The following is a 21,910-nucleotide window of genomic DNA, read 5'->3' as shown; positions in this document are numbered from 1 at the left end:
TTCTTGATTAATACCATGTTGGACAACTTGGCCTAACAGCCTTACAAAATCAAAGTGGAAGTATGAGAGATTTGAAGGCTGATGGTAGTAGGTAATCCTAGAATAAAGAATAGAGTTTTGCACTAAGGTGCACATGTGAAGATTGAAGACTACGATTGGAACTATGAAGCACAATGTCTTGTTGTCAATATAGTAGTTGTTAAGAAGAACCTATATTGATTGAGGAAGATTTGTAGTGTTGATGAAATAATTGCAGCTTCTCCTTAGAAAGTGGATGGTTATTGTATGTTGCAATCAAGGGATGTCTTCATTGAAGAAATTGAGGACCTCATTGTGGTTGGGTATCTGATGTCTTTGTCTCTTGTTGGAGTCTCTCAAATGATCTTGGTAGCTTGAAGTTTTGATGATGTGCCAAAGGGATACTTTTGGGACTTTAGGCCTATCATGTTCATACATTCACTTGGTGACATTTTGAGAGTACCATGCAATGAAAAATATAGAAAAAGGTGATGATTGATAACTTTGCTTTTCTTTCATATTGTACCTAAAATAAAAGTTTAGAGCTCGTACCTCTAATCTTACCCTCACATAAAATGTAGCATTGTTTCAAATGTTGGAGGGACTTTGGCTCTTACCAGTGTAACACATTAAGCAAAATAATAAAATATGTACAAGGTAAAATAGGGTAAGTTATATACAAGAGTTAATGTTCTTTCTTCAATTTATAATATTCTCTTGAGCTATTCTACTTGCAAAATGTAGTTTGTCCTTTGTGAGAAGTTTATTTAGAGACTGGCCTTGGACTGATTCATGTAGCTTAAAATTTTGTACAATTGCAAGCACTTTGAGAGAAGTAGGAGCTACATTTATTTGATCATGGATTGAAGCCCATAGAGCCTTTCTTTGCTTGGTAATAGTCATGAGGCGACAACCAATTCTAGCCAGTAGATAACAACTAGAATACAATGGCTAGTGTATGTGGTTTCACAATGGCTAGTGTAGAATGAGGGAATCAAGGAAATATACTTTTGTTTAGCTTTGGATTGGGCTTCATGCCATCTGCTGTGATTGTTGGATAATGCAAGAAAATGAATTCTTGTTCTACTTGCATCGATGGTCTCTCTAAGAGCTTCTTATGGTCTTTTAGTAGAGACTCCAATGTCAGTATGATTGAGCAAGGAAAGTCAATATTTCATCTAGTTCCCTAGGCTCTTATCGTTTGATTAATCTTCTTGTTGCACCGTTTTACCCACTTAGGCTTCAAATGTACTAGGGGGTTTAGGTTAAGAAGAACATGACTTTTGAATCAATAGATTCATTGTACTTTCAGTGATAGAGTTTGTGTCCTTTTGTGAGGCAGAAGCACAAGAGGCTTTTTCCTTAGCTAAAATGGCATTCCCATAGCTGAAATGACAGTCTTGGTCACGACCAAAGGCTATGAATGTGTGGGTTCCACTTTAGAATTGGAAGTAGGAGCATTTGATTCAATGGATTGATCAATCTTAGTAGTCAAAGATGACAATGCAATTGGATCCTTAGGCTATTGGAAGTAGCCTTAGTCTTAGATATTCTAGTTGTGTTCTTGATACACTCTTAAAGAGAGATTGTTGATCCTTTGATGTTTTCTTATTGTTCCTTGGGATCTTTGTTCTATGATTGAGCGGCTACACAAGGCTACTATTATTGGATTTTCTGCTTGGGCTTAGATAATGTAGGTTCTTTGTTCTTTGGAGACTTTGACCGTTTGGAAAGACCAACAACTATCTCCAGCAATTGCTTGTGAGTACTAGAGAGCTCTATCATGACCTTCCTTGGACTTTCTCATTTATCTTGAGTGGCACATGCGTACTTTGTGTTCTCTTAGGTTGATGACTTTTCAGACACCATAGGTGTTTGTGATGGAGTGACAACTACATTAAGCTGTCATTCTCCAACGATTATAGGCTCATAATTTTTCTCTTGAGAGACAAGAAGTGGCTTTTCTAGAACTAGCTTCTCGGCCTTGATTGTATCTTGTTTTGTCTACTCAATTATCTTTATCCTTGACCTAGATCTACATCTAGGTGTTTTTGTCTCTCTTTGATATTAATGAGACATGGGATGGAGTCAATGGAGGTGGTTGTGTGGGTGGTTTCGACAACCAAATCGAGCAATTTTCTACAAAATACCCTTGAGCACATAATGGTGATTTGGAAACCCATTGTGGCTTGGTGCTAACTCTCCATTAAAACTTCCAACTATAAGTCCTAGGTCTCCTCTTTCTTTTGGATATAGTCATTTTCTTGACAATAGTTTTTTAATTCCTAGCAACCTTGGTATTCTCTCTTGATCTAGGAGGATTCAAATTGAGTGGTTCTTTGTTATCCTCAAACTTAGTGGCCTTCTTCAGTAGGATTTTGTTTTGACGCATAGACATGTGACTTGCTTGTCCCTTGAGAAGAGACAAGACTGCCTTTAATGAAAGCACTAATTAACTTGATACTTGAAAAGCTCAAATGTTTTCAATGTGCTACATAGCCAACTTTGCATCATGTTGCATGCTTGAAAGATCTTCCAAGCATGACTTTCTTCCCCATATTCTCTTAATTTGAAAGCACATAGAAAATGATGGTCGTGCATTTAGTCTCTAAAGTAGCAAGAATTTTGCATTTTCCTTCCCTCCATATGGTTTGATAGCTTCATTTGTTGGGATGAGTTCACATTGAACAATCACAATCCATATATCATAAGTCAAAATGTTGTAACTTGAACCTTCATCAATGAGAGCATCAATGATGAGCTCTCACTTGGTAGTTAGTTCGACCCTAAGATATATTGTATCGCCATGTGCTAGTTGGATTTCGTAAGCTTCCAACTACACATTTCACTCTCCAAGATCTATCATACTTGCCTTTGACAAATGCTTCTTTGTCTATTTGATCAAACCATTTCCCAGTTGTAAAAGTCTTTGTTGTGATGAGCCTATGAATGGTGGAGATGGGAAGTAATCTTTTGAGTTTTTGTGGAATCATGAAGTCAAATGCAATGGAAATATCAACATTAACTTGTGTGGATTTTAACTCCTCAACAAGTACTTTGAATTCTTTTGGCTCATCCATCTCTAGCATCTCTAAAGGGGTTCTTTTAAGGTACACTAAGTGTCATATTTGACACTATACTTGGCTAGTCATTTAAATGTTTTTCCAACAGGGCTTCATTTTAAATTCCCTTTGCATTTAGCAACACATTAAAAATTATGTGGAGGGTTTCAGTCTTGATGCAAAACATTACCATACATTTCCTAGTAGGGTATATAGTTTACCTCCATATGGGCTAATTTGGCAATTGCTAGGATCAATTTGAGGTCATCCAAGCATCATGCATTACAGTTTCCGTATTAATAAGAGCATCAAGAGTATGCTCTCTTTTTACAAGAACTCTCATTTTAATGGGTTTAGGGAGAGACCATAATGTTGGCATCTTTCGAAGACTATCTAGAGTTACTCTTAAGTGTTTGCCCAAATGATATGAACATAAAGATTCTTGACAAACACTTCAAGACACTTTTATAACATGTCCTTGAAAATCACATATGAGTTCCTAAAAGCTAGAAGAGACACCAGCTAGGCCGAAAGCCATGACTATATAAATGAACACTCCCCACTAAATCGCTAATATTGTCTTGTGCCTATTCTTTGTGTAAACCTACTATATCCTCCCTCCTTGCCTATCGTGTAGGTGGCACCTGATTATATCTTGAGAATTTGTTAAGGAAGCTATAAGCCTCCTTTCCTACCACTCTTTCAACCATGTGCTTGATCTATAGTAGGGGATAGTTGTCTCTCTTAATCATGGCATTGACCGTTTTATAGTTGACATACACTTTGATCTTTTTATTTTTCGAGTTCTATCACTATAAGAGATACTTAGTGAGTGTACTCAATTTCATAGATGAGCACAACATTTAAGTGTTTATTGATCCCTTCTTTAACATGTGCACAATTGGGATTCGTGGTGTACAATCTCTACTTGACTAGTGTGGTATTAGGGACCATTAAGATATTATGCAAGATGATGCTAGGGTCGACAACTTTGAATACTGCTATCAATTAACATGTTCAATAACTCTTTTAAGAGACTCGCAAGGTTCCTCCTCATTGTCGATTAGGTCGTTGACTATGAACATGAGTCAAGGCTTCTCCCCTTCACCAATGCAATTGGCTTGAACCCTAATGGGTTCTTCGATTGGTTTGTTAGCCTGTGCTTGATGTTTAGCACATGACAACACCATAATCTAATCTCCTTTCTTGCACTTTATAAATCACTTTTTGTTTCTCATCTTTCAAATCATTATCCCTTTTCCTTCTTTTCTCCTCCAACTTATTCCTCCTTGTGTGAATGATAAGATCCCCCTTAGTGCATCAAGTTTTAACATAATCTAAAAGAAGATAACCTAAGTGCATGACAGAAATATCATAGATGCACTTTCTTTTATTATTGAAGTCTATTTGTTGAAGAGTAATTAGATGAAGATCCAATCTCAACATGACCTCCAATGATACTTGTGTGCTCTAAGTGCTCAATTCTCCTACAAAGCTCCCCCACAAACAAGAGAGAATGATAGTTCATGAATGACGGATGGATTCCTATAACACACACACACACACAGTGTGTGTGTGTGTAAAGAGAATAAGCAAGAGGAGTGAGACACATTACAAAGGTTGTACACAAGAATATATTCTTTTTATTTAATTTGAACTTTTAGTGCATAATATTTGAGCTTTAGTGCTTTTCCTATTCCACCAATCCTAATGTCCATTGAGAATGCACATAGGTATTCACATGCCCATGGGTTTTTTCTCTCAAAATTGCAATAACATACACTTAAATTTGTGGATTTCCATTTTTGCAGTGCAAAGCCTAAAATTTATTCAAAAACTTTGATAGGTTATTTCTCAACTCCAAGTTGACACTTGAATTGCCACATTCAATAGATGCTATGTTTGATAGGTGGCGTCTTCCTTCAACATTTATCTTTGCATATCCTTGTCATTTCTTTCCCTCTTACTATAGTCTTCATGTTGCCATATCCAATAACACATACCTCCACCTTGTGAAGGTAAGGCACATACTCTGTTTATAAATGATTGGAGAATCCATTCTATACTATCTATATTATATGGGATACAGCATTCGCATAAGTGAACGTTCTCTCTATTATCATTGAAGTAACCTTGGTCATATCTACAAAATAATGCACATCTTTTACAAGGTACAAAAGTAAAATCTTACCAACGGCCTATGCAATGAGTATGAAATCCATTCCTCTAAATGTAGCACACAACCTACATTTTAGTTATGTCAAGTAAACTACTATCTTAATCATCTTTTAATAGTTTCATTCTGATGTATGTTGGCTTTGATCGAGACATCATAACTATCATCTATAACCATCATAAATATACATGCTTGCAAATATGGAGATCAACTGTTGACCAATGAAGAACAAAACAAAATATAATGGATAGAATTGAGTAGCCTCCAAAAAATTGAGGCATTGGACAAGCACAACAAAAAGGAAAAACTTGATCAAGTTACATGATTGCTAATTGAGCTATGGAGTAACTAGCTTAACTGCAAAGCTTATTCTCCAAGATAAGCACAATTTGGTTTTATGTCCATTCAATTACATATCACGAGTACTACTCACCTAGAACAATCATTAGGCTGGATAAAACAAGCGTGTGAAAATTGAATATGCAATGGTTTTAACAAGGACCTCAGAAACATAATGCACATGGTTACACCCACATGGTTACACCCATGTGCTACTTGATTGCTTGTCCAAGCTTGTGAATCATTCATTTGAGAGGTTTACATTACTTCACTAAACATTACATAAAATTTCAAAAGGGGATCCTCTCTCTCTCTCTCTCTCTCTCTCTCTCTCTCAAAAGGGCAAAGCTCTTGCATGCGATAGTGCACCCTTGTTTTTAAAGTGTCAAAGAGACATTGTGCATATTCTCAATGTGTTACATATACCCTCAATGTGGTGAATTACTATGTGTGGCATCAATGAGATGATCAATCCGGCCACAATCATTACACCAAAACTTGGGAGATCCCCACTGAACTCGTTTAACGTACCTTGTGCAACATGGCTCTAAACTCAGCCTCCATTGTCTAAAGCTTAATCCGCCCAAACATATGAAATACTGAGCACAAATCTTCCTTCTATTGCATAAGACCATGAAAACTGCTCGGCTTCTTCATCACATAGGTTGGGACAGGATCGTCCACATTGGCTGGTCGGCTGCTTCAGGGTCTAGGTTGCCACCACATGCAACAGCCCAAGCAAAACATACAAAGGCAAGCATGTACTATTATCTCTACATTCTTCACAACCTTGGAGAGTGTTGGATGGTAGCCACAACAGTGAAGGAATGTGAGCCAAAGCCTCTTCCTTCAAGAGCTGGTATACCAAAACGTGTGAGTCTGTAGGAAAAATGAATCCTTGTATTTCCTTCCTCCGCCAACACGTATCCCCCCTTCTACCCAGTCCTCGCGTTGCACCCATGTGTCCCGTGTGAAGTCCAAAATTCCCAATATCTGTTGACAAAAACTCTCAATTATCGAAATCCAGAATATGAAACTTCCTGCAGTCCCTGGAGCCAGGAAACAGAGAAGAAAAGGGTTTGCAGAACGTTTACCGCGCCTCCTTTCCAAGCGACCATACTGGTTTCAATCCGCGGAGGCAGTACCTGAAACATACGTCGTCAATCATTCCCTAGGTTAGAAGTTAATGCACTCGATCCTTCCAGGTTAACACCGTGATCCATCTATACTTGTTTGCATCCCACCGTCATCTTCCCTTTCATTACACAAGTGTGAGTCAAGTCAAAGAGTCTTGCATATTTGAGATCCTACATGAACTGCACTGCATCAGTTTTGTGGTAAATAACTAGTGCCATTCAGACTGTCATGGGGACCTGAATTTTTGACGCTTTAATTAGCATTTGATTTAGTTATTAATCAAATCAACAAATGTGAGGTGCACTTGTGTTGCCCAAGACAATTTAGTCACAATGACAAGCCAAGGATTCTAAGAAAAGAGTGGGTGTCAAAGGATGAAGTTGTAAAAAGTTATGTTAGTCAGGTACTAGGTGGGTGCCTCGTGACAAATGTTGATCTAGATCATTTTATTAGCCATTAATGTGAGTGGGTGACATAGGAACTAGGCTTTGATCAATTAATTCCAATTCAAGGGGATAGTAAAAGCTCAAGAATACTTGGATAACAAATTGGCCTAGCCAATTTATTGGTTGGTTGATACAATTATTCTTATGAGCAAAACTTAATAATTAAATTAATTCTCATTATTAATATTCCAAACAATCGGATTGGGCTCAAAATTGCTGAAAAATGCAATTAGAAGGCTGCCATTGATACTAGACAAGGCACTCGGTATGGGTAGTAAGTGGTTAATGTTGGTTTACACCAAGAAGGGGTTCCTTTTAGGCCTCTTAAAGCTGATGGTGAACAAGAGAAAGAGGAACTTGATCATCAATTTAAGCATGAGCTGAGGACTCAAATGTTTGTGCAATTAGAATGACCTTTAGTTTATGCACTTTTTGAACTCCCCACAGCACAACAAAGGCAAAAACAAAAAATTGTCTTCAAGAACTTCCAAATAGTAAGATGTAGCAATGCCAGTGGGCCAATTGATGCATATACAAGGCCAACTTGGAAGTGTGCCAATACAATACTTTTGGGACAGCAAGGAATGCATGCTAATGTGGGTCACCTGGGGTACTTTGGTACTGGGTTGGTTTTCCAAGCAATGGATGGTAATGCTCTAGCCTTGGGGACGGAAAGACCAAATGTATGTGGTATACAACCACCTATCCATGGCATGCAAGGACCAGTGTATCCAAGTATGGCAAGTGGAATGAGAAACCTACTAGAGTTTGCCAATTTCATGAGTAGTGCCCAATGTTCTAGTTAGTTTGCAGTGTAAACACAATTAACTTGTGTCACCACATTTAGAGTTAGTACTAGAGTTAGTTGACTTAAGTTGAGTTAGGGTTTAGGCGTACCTTAGACCTCAAGATATACTTTTATTCTATCACTCCCTAGTTCAACAAGTACACTATCATTTTCAGCTCACATTGTCTATTGCTCACTCTATCATTTCTCTCTCCTTCATAACTAGTGCATTTTCCAGGCTATGGAGGGGACATCTGCCATTTGGTCTTGGGATGACAATGCTACAACCAATTTTATAGATGAGGACTATGCATTCTTGACATGCAGTTATGACACTTCCATGGCCGATTTTGCATTTAATGCTGCTGAAACGCAGCATACTGGGTATTTTGATAGTGGGACATCCAAGCATATCGCTTCATGGAAGTGTTTGTTCACATCTTTGCATTCAGCCCTTGCAAGAAGGAAGCATGTTACATGTGCTAATAACAATAGTTATGCTGTTTGTAATTGGTTCAGTGCTGATTATTGCAGCAAATGGCTCAAATTTTATGCTTCTAGATGTCTTGTTTGTGCCTAGTATCACAAAGAATCTCTTGTCCATTTCAACTTTCAATAAGCAGGACATCATCTTTGAGGATGACAAGTGTATTGTCAAAGACATAGAGCTTGATTACGCTCTTTAATTGTCAAACATCTTATTTAAGGGACTTTTCTTGTTGGATACATATGAAAGAACCTCTCATGATGCTTTGGCAATTAGCACTCTTATGCCCACTATGCAAAATGCAGAGCTCTGGCATGCCCCATTCGATCATATAAGTTTTTGCAATCTAATGCATTTCAACATTGTTAGATGGTGGATATCTTACCTTCTATGGAGACTCCACCTCCTCATGCATGTGAAGGATGTATCTTGGGTAAAATACATCGGTCTGCTTTCAAAAAGGATGGTGCTGTGCATGTTGTAAAATTGCAACTGATACACTTTGATGTGTGTGGTCCCATGAGGACGTGAGTAGTTAGAGGTCATCTCTATTTTGTCACTTTTATAGATGACTACTCGCAATATACTTGGTTGTACAGGTTGAAAGCAAGATTTGATGTATCCATGTACTTTAAATATTTGGTTGCTAAGCTTGAAGCAAAAATTGGTTTGAAAGTGCAGATACTTCGCATGGATAGAGTGGGGGAATATCTCTCGCGCTTTTGAGACATTTCTACTAGAAACAAGTATCATGCTCAAGCCATTGTGAAAATGACCCCTTAGCAAAATGGCATTGCTGAAAGAAAGAATTAAACCCTCATGGAAATGACTAGATGCATGCTTAAGCACAAAGGTTTGCCACATAAGTTTTGGCTAGAGAGACTTCACTATGCTAATCATGTCTTAAATATTGTACCGACAAAGGCACTAAAGACTATCACACCTTTTGAGGCTTGGCATGGAAAGAAACCAAAGGTTGACTACTTTCCAGTGTTTCGATGCATAGCCTATGCACATGTGTTGAAGGAGCTTCGTAGCAAGCTCAATGACAAGGCCTTAAAATGCATTTCTATTGGCTATAGGTCGAAAAGCAAAGGCTATTGCTTGTATAATCCATGCACAAAGAAAGTGTTTGTCAATAGAGATGTAATTTTTGCTCAAAATGTAGCCTTTTTGCATCATCAATTTGAAATGCCAGCGAGCTATGACTCGGGTGATGTATTTGAAGTATATCAGTTGGACATCAAGACAACATTCTTGAATGGTGACCTACATGAGGATGTTTATATGCCACAACCTCTAGGCTTTGTGGTGAAAGGCAAAGAGCACATGGTTCATAAAGCACTTTATGGGCTAAAACAAGGCCCTCGTGCATGGTAGAAGAAGATTGATGCTTATTTGGCCAACATTGGCTTCACAAATAGTCCAACTACATCCACTCTCTACATTAAGAATGAAGGGGGGGATTTGCTGGTTATCATTCTATATGTAGATGATATATTGGTCACTAGATCAAAATAGCATAAAATTGTAGATTTCAAGGCTGAATTGAAATATGTTTTTGCTATGTTGAATACAAGTTGCTTACACTCCTATTGAGGGATTTATGGATCTATTGGAGGGATTTTTGGAACTAAAAGGCCCTTGCGATGGATATGATCCCTGGTGCTGGAGGGATTTATAGATCTATCGGAGGGATTTTTGGAATTGAAAGGCCCTTGAGTTTGGAATGAGCCCTGGTCTTGGAGGGATTGATGGACCTATTGGAGGGATTTTTGGAACTGAAAGGCCCTTGCGTTGGATATGATCCCTGATGCTGGAGGGATTTATGGACTTGGAGGGCCCGTATACAAGCCTTGGGGAGGGTGTGCTGGAGGGATTTATGCCTTTGAAATTGATGATGGTGTTGGATGGATCCGGGTGGGAAGAGAGACTGATGGGTGGATCCATCTTTAAAATTGAATATGGTGTTAGATGGATCCGTCGCTTGGCCCTCCGCGGTTGACTTCTCTTGCGCTATTTCAAATGAGCTTCATTCACTTTTTCATTGGGACTGCCTCAGTGTGCCCCTACTTTGTTTCGCCAGCATGGTGACATTGTCGCATAAGATGGGGAGTGCATTGCATGGATGATGGGGTCTCTAGGGTTGGTGGTCGGGGCCTTTGTTTGTTCCTGAAAAGAAAGGAAGGTGCACTACCTGGGGGGGTGTGTTCCATTGTCATGTGGTGCATTGTGCACATACTAGTGGGCAAGCTTGGGCGTTGTCGCTCACGTGAGGACTTAGTTTGTGCATAAGGGAAGTGCGGTGCGTATAGCTAATGTACCATTTTTGGTAGCAATGCGAGAGTTCCAAGGATCAGTGTGATCCAAAGAGAAAAATGCCTTGAAGTTAGTTGGGATTTTAAGGCAAGGGAAGTTACAGGTAAAGTTTCCATGTGCTACTGGTGAAATTTTAGAAATTTTCATCCATGAAAGAATGCAAATGGATGGAGGATGACCTGGCAAATCATTCTTAGTGATACACTTTACTTTGATACTTAGAGCTGACTTTGGATCGAGCTCATTCAGGTTTAGCAGAGCATAAAGGGTCTAGAGTATTGCTTGATGCTAAAGGGAAAGGTTGTACCTCTACTCTCCTAGTGATGGATAACTTAGCTATGTAGTGGATCTTAGATGTACTTGGTTTGCATCCAGGATACTATATGCTCTTAGTACTTGGTTTGCATCCAAGATACTATATATTGTCGTTCTTGGATATACTTAGTTTGCATGCAGGGTACTATATGCTAATAGTATTTCTACCATTGGGATCACTATTTAGTATACTAGTCACCGTGAGTTGATATGCATATGTGTATGGTTTGCACCTAGGCTCTAAAATTAAACATTTACAAGGTCACCAGTATGTACGGAGCACATAGAATATATATTTAGATGTGACGTGCATTTGCAAGCACGCATAGAATACATAGATGGTAATGCAATGCACACTTGTAGGTCATACGAGAGCACTACATTGCGTAAGTTACATGTGGTTTGCAGTTGATGTATGCTTTACATGAATGTCATGTGGTACATCATTGCTACGAGGCACTTATTATGCTTAGTTTAGGCATTACCTTGCTTGATGGTCAGAATAATATTGGAATTTGGCATGTGGATGTATCCCTTGTGGTTCTGAGTCCTGACAGTGGTTATGATTCATGTATGTGGATCATAACTAGTTTGAGTGGTTAGAAATTGAGACATGCAAAGAGCACGAGCATGGTTAACCAATAGATACACATGTTGTTTGACTATGATGCCAATATGTATTTCCAATACGGGCAATGTATGCTTTTGACAATTGGGTGTAAAGGCCCTTTTGCTACTCTCGAGTATATATTTACTTATACATGTGAACACACCCTTGCGGGTGTAAGTGTACGGTACCCTAAGTATAAATACATTCTTTTGTGTGAGCCGATAGGCAGTCAAGATCAATTGGTGGTCAATTTGACCAGACAGTAGCTGGCATGAAGTGCAGGTCGTGTTTGTTGTAGGCTATAGGCAAACAAGCAATAGGCAACAGAAAGGCAGGTGACAAACAGGTCTGCAACAGCAGTCGCAGGGCACGAACAGGTCAGCGGCAACCAAGCGCAGCACCCTGGGCCAACGTTTAAGCAAGTGACAGCTGGCAGGCAGTCAATAGGTCAACGACTGGGCTTCTCAACACTTTTTCAGCCTTCTTTGACACTTAAAAATTATTTTCAGCAAACAGGCCCCCTGCTCACTGACGGGGGTTCGCGTGCGTAAGCACAATGCCCAGACCTATGCAGATTTATGTCTGAAGATTTGGGGCTTTTCCCAGATTTGATGCTGGTCATGCTGAACAGTGACATTTGACCCAAAAATTGCAGACATTGTGTGCATTTGCTTCAAAAATTTGGGGCTTTTCTTATACAAGTGAAATTTTTCTCAACTGAGCCAATTCCACTGTGATTTGTGAACATTTGGACCCCAAAATTTGGGACTTTTGCAAAATTTGTGAAATTTCTACAACATTTGCCCATATTTCACTCAAGATAATGTATTAATGCAATTGGGGCAGATTTAATGCAAAATTTTTGGGGCTTTTCGCATCTATGATGCATTTTGAGCCAACTTCTGCTTTGACAGTGAAATTACAACAGATTCATTGCTGAGTGGGTGATACACTTGGCTCTTGAAAATGGTCAAAATTTGATTCTTCATGATGTTAGGTATGTACACTAAGAAGACCTTGCTTTCTGTTGGACACCTAGACAACAGGGGTTACTTCACTACCTTTGGTGGTGGAATATGGAAGATAGAGAAAGGATCCATGCTACTCTAGAGGCGATGAAGAGGAAACTCTATCTTAATCTTCAGTACAAGGCACTTCTTGGAAAGTTTGTTGCAGTTGTAGAAGTGCAATCACACATAGAGTTATGGCATAAGTGTCTTGGACACATGGGCCAAAAGGGTTTACAGGCACTTTTTTCACTTAGAAGAGTTGATGTGAAAAACTCAAAGCTTGACTTTTGTGATGACTGTAGTTTAGGAAAATATATTAAGAGTTCATACTCTCATGGAGCCTCTAGGAAGGCATGTATTTTGGATTTAGTTCATTCTGATGTATGTACCATGCCAATAAAAACTCATAGTGGTTTCTATTATTTTGTGTCTTTTATTGATGATCATTCTAGAAAGCTATGGGTTTACTTGCTTAAGCAGAAACGTGAGGCATTTGTATCTAAAGAATTCAATAAGTTTTGTGATAACAATGGGATTAAACGGGAGCTTACAGCTCCTTATAATTTGTTATCTACTGGTGTGGTTGAGCGAATGAATCGCACTTTATGCGAGAAGATTTGGTGCATGCTACCCACATCTAATCTCCTACAATCATTTTGGGGAGAGACACTTAAAACCGCAGTGCATATTTGCAACTGATCTCCACATCGTGCACTTGACAATGGCATCTCTGAAGAGGTTTGGTCTAGTAAACCTGCTTCATATGACCACTTAAGGGTCTTTGGTTGCGAATGCTATATACATGCACCTGTTGATAGCAGAACCAAACTTGACATGAAATCCCATAGAGGCACCTTCATGGGTTATGGAGACGAACATGAAATGGGCTATAGTGTTTGGGTTCCAAGCATGAAAAAGGTGCTACGCAACCGAGATGTGGTATTTAATGAGTCCAAGTTGCTGAAAAATGCCACATCTAGTGATTTGGATAAAAAGAAAGTAAAACTTCAGCATGATCAGCCACTTGAACAGCCATCAGCACCTAAAAATTCAGCTCCATTTAATGCTGGTTATGATAATCAGTGTATCATCATTGAGCTAGATGACAATGGGCAGTAAAAGGATGCTGAAAATCAGCTTAGGCAACAAAATCAGCATGCTGAAAATGAATTACAGCAGCCTGAAAATCAAATACAACAACCTAAAAATGTATTATAGCAACCTGAAAATGCAGTTCAACAGCCAAATAATGAGGTCATTGACATTCCTTTGGATGTGGATCCATTACCTGATAACATACATCATTGGGTGAGAAGGTCTACACATATCAAGAGACCTATATAAAGGTTTGATCCCTCTTTGGACCACTAGTGTACATTTTTAGGGTGGACACTCAAGCACATGAGTATCTAGGCATACACCACTTAGCCTTAGTACATATTACCATTCCAAATATAAAACTAAAGCACATATCTTCCATATATTGACCTAGGCACGTTGCACATAGTCATTCTAGGGCACTCTTAGCATAATAGGGCACAACACACATACTACACCTTGCACTCTTACATAGGTCTCTCTATCGTGCAAAAGTCATCTAGAGCACTTAGGTGATTTGCACTATGGAAGAATACTTTAATAACTTTATTCTCACAACCACCAATTCCTAGATGCAGTAAGTCCTTTTTAGGACACATACCAATTTCCTTGCCTAAGGTTCTTCTACCTTTCATTAGGGCGAGCCCCACACAAACCCCCACCACCCCCCCTCCCCCTCGCCTCATTTTACTCACAAATGAGGGTGAGGGGAGGGGTATAAGGGGCAGTTAACTAATGCTTAATACCCTCCTCATCACAAAACTGCTGATGGAAGCCTTATAATACTTGTGCTTTATGTGGATGATATGCTTATTGTTGGTAAGCATAAAAGCTAGGTTAATGCACTTAAAAGACAGCTGAATTCAGCCTTTTCAATGGACTTGGATGCAGCTGAATACATTTTGGGCATGTGTGTGACAAGAGATAGAGAGCAACAACTCGTATTTCTCTCACAAAAAAAGTACATCAGCAAAGTACTTGATCATTTTTCTATGGCCCAACCAGACAATGGAGGATATCAAAGAGCTGCCCCAAGCTGATCAGGAGGCCATTGGAGGCAAGTGATAGTCCTTGTAAATTATCTACAAACAAGTGGCAACAATTTTGGGGCCCACAAGGGTAGGCCATTGCATGTGGGGCACCTATTGATTGTAGGATGTGTCAATCAACCATTCACAATAGGGGAACATTAAATTTTAGCTGATATTAGCGAGTGAACTCTAAAATTTCTCTCTCTAGATTTCTCTCTATTGAGCCAATTTACACCTTCCCTCAGACATCTCAGCCAAATTTGGTCCCAAGAGGGTGCATTTGAAGAATTTGTGTTGCCTACTACCCTCGAAAGAGTTCTCTGAAATTAGGGACTAGTACTTGAAATTCAGTAGCTGAAATTTGGGGATTTCATAAAATTTCAAGAGGCCAGTATATCAACGTTAAATTTGGGGTAGAATTTGTCTTCGAAGGAGGAAATTGAAGGCTTGCTAGTTGACATGGAGAACAAGATGTATTAAAGATTTGAAGGAGATCAGGCTAGACCCTAGCGTTCTTCAACCTTTAGCAATACCATTTAAAGAAATACCACAAGGGATGCTAGTTTTGGGGCCAACTAGGTGTCCAATGTCCAAGATTGATTGCAAAAATTTGTGTTTGAGTTTATGTGAATTTCATGCCTGCAATACTTAGTGCTTAACCAAATTATTTACCACCCTTGCAGAGGAGGAAGGTTGATTTCATAGTTTCATTGCTGGAATTCATAAACTCCCTTGAGTTTGTGGGTCGCAAAGGGACTTATGTGTAATCTAGAGAAGTTGCATTCTTGCTGGAATTGTGATTAGTTAAGTACATTACATCAATCCTATCAACATAGAGAGGGATGGGATCAAGCAATGATTTTTTATTTCTTTTTGTGAGTAAAATGTGGCTAAATATATTACTTAGAAGCTTGATTACAACGGGGTGCTCATGCTCAACAGGCTAGCTGGAGCTGATGCAAATCACAAATACATCATGTATACAAGTCTCTCAAGGAGGTCTAGGGGGGATGGGGGCAAGAAGCCATGGAGGGTCCTAACTTGGTACCCAAGAACCTACCAAGCTCTCGCGAGGCGATACTTAAATATTTTTCTTTTTCACTCACTTTTGTTTTCACTCCAACCTTCCTTAGTATTTCTTTTCCAGCTAGATGCCATCCCTCGAAAGAGAAGGCATGCCCCGGGTGGTCTCTCCAAGAACCTATCAAGCCTTTGCAAAGTGCCCAGGTGCGCCGAAAGTGAAAATGGAGCTCTTGATGAGCTTGAGACTCACCCTGCACCTCGTCCCCACTAGCCACGGAGGTAGTGGATGATGGAAGTCCAAAGATCTGCCAAAGTCGCCTGTACTGAAAAGCACTCCCCACCAAAAACCTCTTGACAATGTGTCTTCCAGATGTGCCATCCTGTAAAACTCCATACAATCTTCCATACCTCTGAGTAGTCTACTATGGGCTCTTCAGTACTTGGTGGCTGGTAAAGTCTCCAAGCCAACCACTGTGTAAGACCCAGCCTCAATGATGAAAATCGTGTCCTACATCTCGGCCTCATACAAAAGGTGACGGCCCTGGCTGACTGCTTGCTAGCAAAAGGCCCCCCATGAGATACATCCAAGGCTGGGTGCCACACTACGGAGAATACGACAAGCTCCTCTCCATACAAGTTGTGCTGCCTCGCACGACCAAAGGCAGTGCTTTGGGGTTTCCAAGTGCTACTGTGGGCAGCGTTTACACCCTCCATCCTGCTGCATTTGGGCCAGCCGACTCCCAAGCGCTAGACCTCCATGTGCCAAAAGCCAAAGGAAAAACGACACTCTCCTCGGCCTTCAACTATCCCAAAGGCGACGCCAAAAAGTCCAACGGAAGGCATCTGTGATGTTGTGCTCCGCCCAGTATCTGCTATGCGAAGGCGCCCAATCCATGTCCTCCTGTATCAGTATATGTCTACCAATCCTGGCTATGCACTCCAAGAGTCTGTGGCTCCTTGGTGACCACAGTGGCCGGCCATAACCACTCTCTAGGGTCCCACTCTAGCTCATCAAGTGACCCGCTCTCCCATATCCAGGGGCGCCACACTTGGCAATCCTCCCAGAGCACATAAGGGTCCAGACGCCAGGTCTTCCCCTGGAGACCAACCATACGAATCCTCCTTCAAGGAAGAACAACGATCTCCTCATCTTGCTGCCCTTTGTCAAGGACCAAATGCCCACCATCCGGCACGGTGAAGAAAATCCCGTAAGAGGTATTGCCCACTCTACCTGTCACCTGTAGGGGGATACCTACCAATGAGAATCTAGCGGCCCACATCTCACTAAGCACCACCGGCTCTCGGATTGAGGGGTCAAGCCACTCTTGAGGGATTGATGAGTCAATCTCCCTTCTCCTCACCTCAACTCCTCGATGATAACCGTTGCAACACCTCCTGATGCACCATCCTGTACACCTCTCACCATGTCCTAATAGGACGGGCAGGGCAAGCCTCCCATCCAACCCATTGGATGTGGGGGCACTCACCAATCTGTATCCCGTCCAAATCTCTGACCTGGGGGTTCCAGACCACCAACTGGTGGTCTATCTCCTCCTAGCATCCCGGGGGCCTCTGAATTAAGGCCTTATGGAGGCCCCGGTACACATGAAGTAGGTTGCAGAGGAAGGAAGATCTGGGTGGAGTGATCTGGGCAGTAGGGAAGATCCATCTCAAGGATGGTCTCCAACCTCCACCAAGCCTCGGTTTGCACTCCTGGAGACCCTCTTGTAAAAAGACCTTCTAGGTCTGCCCTCTTGGTATGAGCCCATGAACTACTAGCTTGCCCAAAAGGGCCAGGCTCTGGAACTCTAGGTCTATGATCCCAAGCCCTCCCTCAAACCGATGTCGGATGATGGTCGCCCACCCCACCTTGGCTCGAGAATCCCTGGAACCGTCTTAGCCAACCCAGAGAAAATTCGGCACTAGGCAACGAAGCTGAACCACACAAGACGAGGAGAAGCACCAACATGAGGCAATGTACCAAGCCATCGCGAGATCAAGCAATGATAATCCTCTCAATTCTGAAGATTCACAAAATGTAGGGGAAATGCATTGCCTAATCATGGATAAGGTACTTAGAATGGGTAGTAGGGAGTTAATGTTGGTTTAGACTAAAATGTGGGTCCTTCTAGGCCTCTAAAGGTAATGAGCAACAAGAGGAAGAGAAATTTGATGACCAATTTAAGGATCAACTAAGGATAGCAGCTGAAATGTCTGTGCGATTGGCAAATGATCCTCATTTTACGTAGTTTTTCAACTCCCCACAAGGAGGGCAACAAAGGCAGAAAGAAGAAATCGTCTTCAAGAGCTTTAGGACAACAATACATAATAAAGGAAGAGCCAATATAGCAACATTATGTTCCAAATGTGGATAATGAACATAAGCAAATAATGCTAGTGGGACACTTGATGCATACGGTCAGCTAAAGCACTTAGGTACTGGTTTGGTTTTTCAAGCAATGGTTGGTAATGCTTTAGTCATGGGGATGCAAGGACCAAATGTATTTGATATGCCGCTACCTCTGCATGGTATGCAATGCCCAATGTATCCAAGTATGGCAAGTAGAATGAAAAACGCAATGTGTAGCAATGGTGATATGATGTTGGGATACAAAGTGGAATGTTTGATCATGCATTTGCTAACTCATTGTACTTGAAACTCATGTTGTCAATATTGGTCATGCAAATGCTTCGTATAGTGCTGCCGGTCATAAGGCAAATGCACCCAATGTACCATTTTCGGTAGCAATGTGAAAGTCCGAATGATTTGTGTGATCCAAAGGGAAAAATGCCTTAAACTTAGTGCAATTCTGGAGCAAGTGAAGTTAGAGGCAAGATTCCCATGTACTAGGTGAAATTCTAGGATTGTTTCATCTATGGAAAGATATGAATGCATGGAGGATGACCTCATAGAGCATCCTTAGTGATGCACTTTACCTTGATAGTTGTCCCATTTTGGATCAAGCTCATTTAGGTTCAACAAAGCGTAAGAGGATGTAGAGTACTCCTTGATGCTCAAGGGGAACATTGCACCTCCAATCCCCTACTGGATGGACAACCTAGCTATATAGTGGATCTCAGAGTACTATATGCTAACAATATTTCTACCATTGGGATTAATATTCAGTGTACTGGTCACTTTGAGTAGGCATGGTGATGTGTATGGTTTGCATCTAGGCTTTGAAACTATACATTTGCAAGACCACTATTATGTATAGAGTACATGAAATGTACATTTAGAGGTGACATACATTTGCATGGCACATTTGGCCCACATGCATGGTATGCAATGTCCATTTGTAAGTCATGCAAGGGAATTACATTTGCCTAAGTTACATGTGGTTTGCAACTTATGTATACTTTACATGATTATCATGTGGTACATCATTGCCATCATGCATCGATTATCGTTAGTTTATGCATTACTTTGCCTTGGTGGTTAGAATAGTGTTGGGATTTGGCATGTGGATGTATTCCTTGTAATGGTGGTTATGATTCATGTGTGTGGATCATAATTAGTTTGAGCGGCTGGAATTTCAGACATGCAAACGACATGAGCACGGTTAAGCAATAGGTACACATGTTGTTTGACTATGATACCAACGTGTTTTCAAGAGTGACAACGAATGCTTTTGACAAATTGCAATGCATTGAAGTCGATTTTGTCATAGGGATGTGAAATTTCGATGCTTTGTTTAAGTATTTGATTTAGTTGTTAATGAGATGTGCGCAAATGTGAGATGCATGTGTGTTTTACAAGATAGATAGGTCACGATAACAAGCCAAGGACCTTCAGATATATCAATGGCTATTAAAGGCAAATGCTGTAATAAGTTATATTAGGCAAGTACTAGGTGCAAGGTGGTTTTGTACATTTAGTACAATACAATTCGTACGTGAGCTAGTGTGGTACATAACGTACACAAAAACTTCAAAAATAAAATATATTGTTTTGTACATTATATATATATATATATATGCAACTTAAAGATAGATCAATCATCACAAAGTCTCATGAATTAGAGACTAGAGTTTAGAAAACAATTGCAATGCCGTATAGGTCTAAAGAGTTGAAACTAGAGTGATGTAGTATTGAGTGCTCCAAAAAGATACGTCAATTGCAAATGCTCATGAAAGGACTCAAAATGCATAATGACAAATAGAATAAATACAAAATGTCTAGACTCATAAGGATGACTCATCATAAGGCTCAGACACATCAGAAGGTGGAGGGCGGCCCTCACTAGAAGAGACCTCAGATGGCACACCAAAGTCGCTATCACTTACAATATTCCCATCATCATCATACTCAAGCTCCCTAATTGGAGCATCCTCTACAACAATTGCAGATATAGTAGAGAACCTCCTAGAGTCTTGCATCACATACATCCTGATGGTTGGTGTAGGACCGTACTAGTGCTTACAACTCAAGCAACAACTCAATGGTCTCTATGCGTGTGTTAGACTCGATAGTTAATCTCCTCTAGCTCCATGCAGAGATCCCTGACGATGGCCTCTTGCTCCTCATTTCTCTCCTTGTTGACACTTTTCAAGGTAGCCCCGCTTAACTTCATCTCATCGATATTCACCTAATTGAAATAAAATGACAATTTGCATATTTAGAATCTAACATATTATTTAGAATACAAAATAAGTGAAATATGACTTGTTACTTCTAAGTTCTAACTTATTTGGCTAGCAATGGGCATTTCATGCATAGTTCGAAGCATACACATGTTAGAGTGACAATAAATTAGTCGCTCTAATTCCCATGTGCTCAGCTTGTTTCGGATCTTGGTGTGAATGAAAGAAGATGTTGACCAGTTTCTCTCACATGCACCATCCGAACAATCCTACATTAGATAAAAAATTCAAATTATTTCCAAATTTCAAATCCAATGATCACACAACAATTTAGCTTTAGGTGACAACTTACAAGTGGGTATTCACAACTTACCTATGTAAGCACTCTAAGGGAAATCTTTTGAACAGTGGGTACCTGATATCCAAAAGATTTCTACCAAACGAGGCTTTACCAAAGAGACTCTTCTAGCATAGAGTGCTAGCAAAAAGCCAACTCTTGATCCATGAAAAGGGATGGAGCTTTATAAACAAGATATAAGAGGGCAGCCAATCCGTGGATAGGTCTTCTCATCGATTTTCATCTTTTCTACAATAAGTAAAGGATATCATCATGCCTTGGCGTGGCATCCAAAATATCAATACTACATTTATTTTTTTAACATTTAATTTCGTTATTCGAATTTGAAAATTGAAACTCTTTACTTTAAACTCAATTAACTTATGCAAAAACAAGCGTAGTTACCTTGGATTCTCCACATCTAGTACTTTGTATGCCTTGAGATCTTCAATGACCTCCCTCATAAAGTACACGAGAAGTCCCAAGGTAGCACCCTCTTTCTTGGTCATGCATAGAACCCTATATAAGGGAGTAATAGCAATGACTAGCACTTGTACATCATTCCAAAATGCCTCTCTCAAACAAAGCCTCATGGCTTGCTGAGTTTTGTTTTGCACATCATATAGTCGCTCTAAAAGCAACCACATAGTGGCTAAACAGGATTTGGAGGGCTTCTTTAACTCTATATCACTGTAGGCATGGTAGATAGCCAAGACCTTTACCTTCTTGGTGATGAAATCTACCATGAGACAAGTATCCCCAACAATCTTCCTCACCCATTTCAATGACCCTATATCTTCCATGAGGACATTAATGCAATGGGTGGCACATGGGGTCCATACAATGAATGGAAACTCCGCTTCAAGCAAGCAGCCCATCCTTCGACAGTTGGAAATATTTTCAGTGACCACTTGCACCACATTGGTCACACCAACCTATATGGCAAAAGTGAAAGAGGGGATAGGTTTGAGTTATGATGAAATCATGGTGGAGATAGTGATTTATGAATCATCATGGAGAATGAAGAGGTAGAATGAAGAGATAGGATGTTTATGAACATTGAAGTGATCAAATAAACTATGATTTATGAATATTGAAATATAAAATGAGTAATGAATCATTGAATCATAA

General features: G+C 40.1%; 1 protein-coding gene across 4 annotated transcripts in view; it reads right to left on the bottom strand.

Annotated features, from left to right (window-relative positions):
• Window positions 1-5,819: 5,819 nt before the first annotated feature.
• ARP9 (actin-related protein 9) overlaps window positions 5,820-21,910 on the bottom strand; it is a 173,663-nt gene continuing 157,572 nt past the window's right edge. For all 4 annotated transcript variants that reach the window (XM_087691493.1, XM_087691495.1, XM_087691496.1 and 1 more), the window contains exons 19-20: window positions 6,690-6,740; window positions 5,820-6,588 (exon numbers count right to left, since the gene is read on the bottom strand). In XM_087691493.1, coding sequence (XP_087547619.1) covers window positions 6,445-6,588; window positions 6,690-6,740 — 195 coding nt within the window. In that variant the 3' untranslated portion in view covers window positions 5,820-6,444. The remainder of the gene's footprint in view (window positions 6,589-6,689; window positions 6,741-21,910) is intronic.

This window comes from Lygodium microphyllum, chromosome 13 (genome assembly GCF_053477565.2).
Source record: "Lygodium microphyllum isolate KBCC chromosome 13, Lygodium_microphyllum_v1.1.10, whole genome shotgun sequence".
Lineage (NCBI taxonomy): Eukaryota > Viridiplantae > Streptophyta > Polypodiopsida > Schizaeales > Lygodiaceae > Lygodium > Lygodium microphyllum.
Note: the sequence above shows the minus strand (reverse complement) of the source record. Positions and strands in the feature narration are given on the sequence as shown.